This window comes from Hyalella azteca, unplaced genomic scaffold (genome assembly GCF_000764305.2).
Source record: "Hyalella azteca isolate HAZT.00-mixed unplaced genomic scaffold, Hazt_2.0.2 contig15561, whole genome shotgun sequence".
In the NCBI taxonomy this organism is placed as follows: Eukaryota; Metazoa; Arthropoda; class Malacostraca; order Amphipoda; family Hyalellidae; genus Hyalella; species Hyalella azteca.
In genome coordinates this window covers 1,816-5,080 of record NW_025945406.1, presented here as the reverse complement: position 1 = coordinate 5,080, position 3,265 = coordinate 1,816, and the positions used below count along the sequence as shown (strand labels likewise).

The 3,265-nt window shown below is 33.2% G+C and overlaps 1 protein-coding gene across 1 annotated transcript; it reads right to left on the bottom strand.

Moving 5' to 3' along the window:
• Positions 1-11: 11 nt before the first annotated feature.
• LOC125179171 lies at positions 12-934 on the bottom strand (the record flags this gene model as incomplete). Its single annotated transcript, XM_047884550.1, has 3 exons — positions 844-934; positions 417-558; positions 12-127 (listed from the first exon to the last, which is right to left on the bottom strand). Coding segments are annotated over exons 1-3 (342 nt in total), but the record flags the coding sequence as incomplete, so codon positions are not given.
• Between the last annotated feature and the right edge of the window lie 2,331 nt (positions 935-3,265).

Sequence of the window (3,265 nt, the reverse complement as noted above, 5' to 3'; positions counted from 1 at the left end):
TCGTTGTTGACGATGTTCCGTGGATGGCCCCATGACGTGTAACACGCTGAGTAGAACAAATCAGCGGATGGAACGCCCGTGAAGTGAGTAGTAACAAACGACTTGTAGAAGTGACACAAGTTGTTATCTAGAATTTGAGAAAAACTTTATTACCTCATGAAATTCAACAATTAACATAAAATGACGCGTCAAAGACGGCTATAATTGAGGAGGAAGCTCCTCTGAATATTACACACAAAAATTGCTGACAATGAAAAAACATTGGTCACCTGCAATAAAAAATTAGCGTTTTCAGCTAAGAATTACAAAAAAATAAATCTTGCTATAAATTATGAATTATTAAAAAAAAAACACTTCAAAAATTGTGCGTAATCTTATTGCGGTCACAAAAAATCTATATTTTATCCCAGGTTTACCTTCAAAAACACAAAACGCTTCACAAGCTGCCATATTCATACACTCGAAGCTGCACGATTTCAACTTATTGAATGGCAGGACGGACGGCGGCGCGAAGAAAGAAGCGATCAGGCAACCCATCTCCATTGAAGTGGCGGGGACCTGAGCAATGTGAAAAAATTCGTCGTAACTGATGAAATACTCGGATAATTTTTAATTGAGATGTAGATTTTTTAGCCATGAATGTAAGTAAAAAATTCAATCGTCTCCGATAATGACGCTTGAAACGAGCACTGACATTTTTATTATATTTTTATTTATTTGCAAGCATCTTTTAGTAAATTTGATTATAAACAAAACAAGAAACCAAATGAAGGTCAGAAAGAGATAGTCTATTAAAAAGTTCATAAAAATATTTAGGAATTTTTCATGGATTCAGGCACTTACTCGGGAGAACAGGCGTTGTTCCAGAGTCGCTCGTGAAGACTGCGCCGCCAAGTGAATGATAAACGATGGCAGGAAAACCTTCATGATTTATTTTAAATACACTTGAATGAATAAGAAAATGACGATTAATTTTTGTTGTATTCTTCGTCGTTATTCCGGCAAAGCTTCGAGAAATGTTGACAAGCAAGATGTGTGATGTTAGTCTGGTCAGAGGTCAATGACTTCTGGAGTGTTTTGTTCTCCAGAGTCACTCTTTATATAGAAGCATGGATCTATTATTGGATTAAGCCTCTAGTTTTTCAATGAGTTAAATGATCGTGATTAATGAGCAACGCGTGCTCCAAATAAAAAAACTTTGAATATATGAGTGTAACGGTGGATTTATGTTGCACTTATCTGTCATTATGGAACGTTATTTGTTAGTCCAGATCACGGTTATTAACAGAAAGAGCATACGAGATATCTCGAGTAAATTATAAGCATTCACGCTGTGTGAGTTAAGTGAACTCAATCGATGGAACACGATTTGTCTATGATTATATACATTTCTTTTTCGTGGAATAAAAATCAGAGTACAAAATATAATACGAAGTCAACAAACTGTGAAACCATGGTTCCTCGTGCGATCTGCTTATACTATTTAGACAATTTAATAAAAAATGGCCACTTTCTTTGATTTACTTCTTTTTCATCGAACGGTCTAAATAATTTTACGTTCACCGCATCTGAAGTGAGCGATGGACATTCGAGTGGTGGTAGAAAATTACATGAGGATAAAAATTTCACGATATTTTTGTGGTAAAAATAACGGATTTATTTGTGCCTCAAAAATCAAGCAGTCAACATGCGGTGATAAATTTTAAACGTAAAGATTACAATCCAATTAACCAGCATGAATATTATTCGACAACAAGATGAAATAAAATTACATTCCGCGGATATTAAATTAGAGAATGCCACTCGATATTAAAAGTAGAAGAGAGTAGAATTCGTGAATGAAGTATTAGTGAATATCATTCGAAAAAATCCATATTAATTTCTATCAATCTGAAGAATGAATGACTACTCAACTATGTTCTGAACGTTAAATAAATATAATATAATAAATATGGAAATAAATTTATTGCATATTAGACACTCTCACTGAAATTTCATAAAACAAGTAACGCGTAAAGTTCAGCAACAACTGGTATTTTTAAAAAATGTCAAGAAAATGTATATATCTTGACATTTCACATCTAAGAAAAATTTGAGAAGAAAATTTCACACATAATGAATAATGTACCTATATTAAAAACTAAGTTATTTTTGCTCAACATGTTCTTTCATTCTTTGAAAAAATCTGACATTAAAAAAAACTGCACATCGCTCGACGGCATGATGCCTGGTGTGAGGAGCATCCATTGCCCGTGAGATTATTTTGCTCGAGTCGACAATGAAATAAATATCGAACGCAGGCGATATTTTTCAAGCCTTTACGTTTATTTGAAGCCTGTTTTTACGAGGACGCGAGACTCTCGTAGACGAGTGCAGGAAACAGAATGAATGCGTCATTTGTGTTATAAAGGAGAGGGATAAGCAGCCCTGAAAATGCAGCCTTGAAGCTTACACATGCCTTATTATAACAAAAACTTTAGAACCAAGAGATCGCATAAAATTAGCAATTCAATCGTACTTTGTTTAATTAGGTGAAGATTCACATGATTATATTAAGAAGTTCTTATTATCTATCAACATCATACCGAGGGCATTTTATATCCATTAACTCACGTGATATGTGAAGAATATTATTTTTATAATAATTATTTGCAATAGAGGCTATAAGTTTGTTCTTAAAATCTATTACTTATTAAATGGTGCTATTAATTCTACGGGTCCCAACATATTCCCTCTTTCACCAATTTATGTTGATGGGTACCACAAGATCGATGTATAGTACTAAAGAATGGCAATAACTTTTTTAATAATTCTGTCTCTTTCATAGTGTTTTTGCATNGAAAATTCAGCCTTGAAGCTTACACATGCCTTATTATTCCAAGAAACTTTAGAACCAAGTAATCGCATAAAATTAGAAATACAATCGTACTTCGTTTAATTAGGTGAAGATTGCCTGCTTATTTGTTCCTGCGTGTTAATTATCTTACTGTAGAAGGGATTTCTGATTCATATAATTACATGAAGAAGGTCTTATTATCTATCAACATCATACCGAGTGCGTTTTATATTTTATATTTTATATTTTATATCCATTATATCATTAAGTTTGTTCTTAAAATCTATTACTTATTAAATGGTGCTATTAATTCTACGGACCCAAACATATTCCCTATTTCACCAATTTATGTTGATGGGTACCACAAGATCGATGTATACTGTAGTGCTCAAGAATGCCAATAACTTTGTTGATAATTCTGCAACTTTC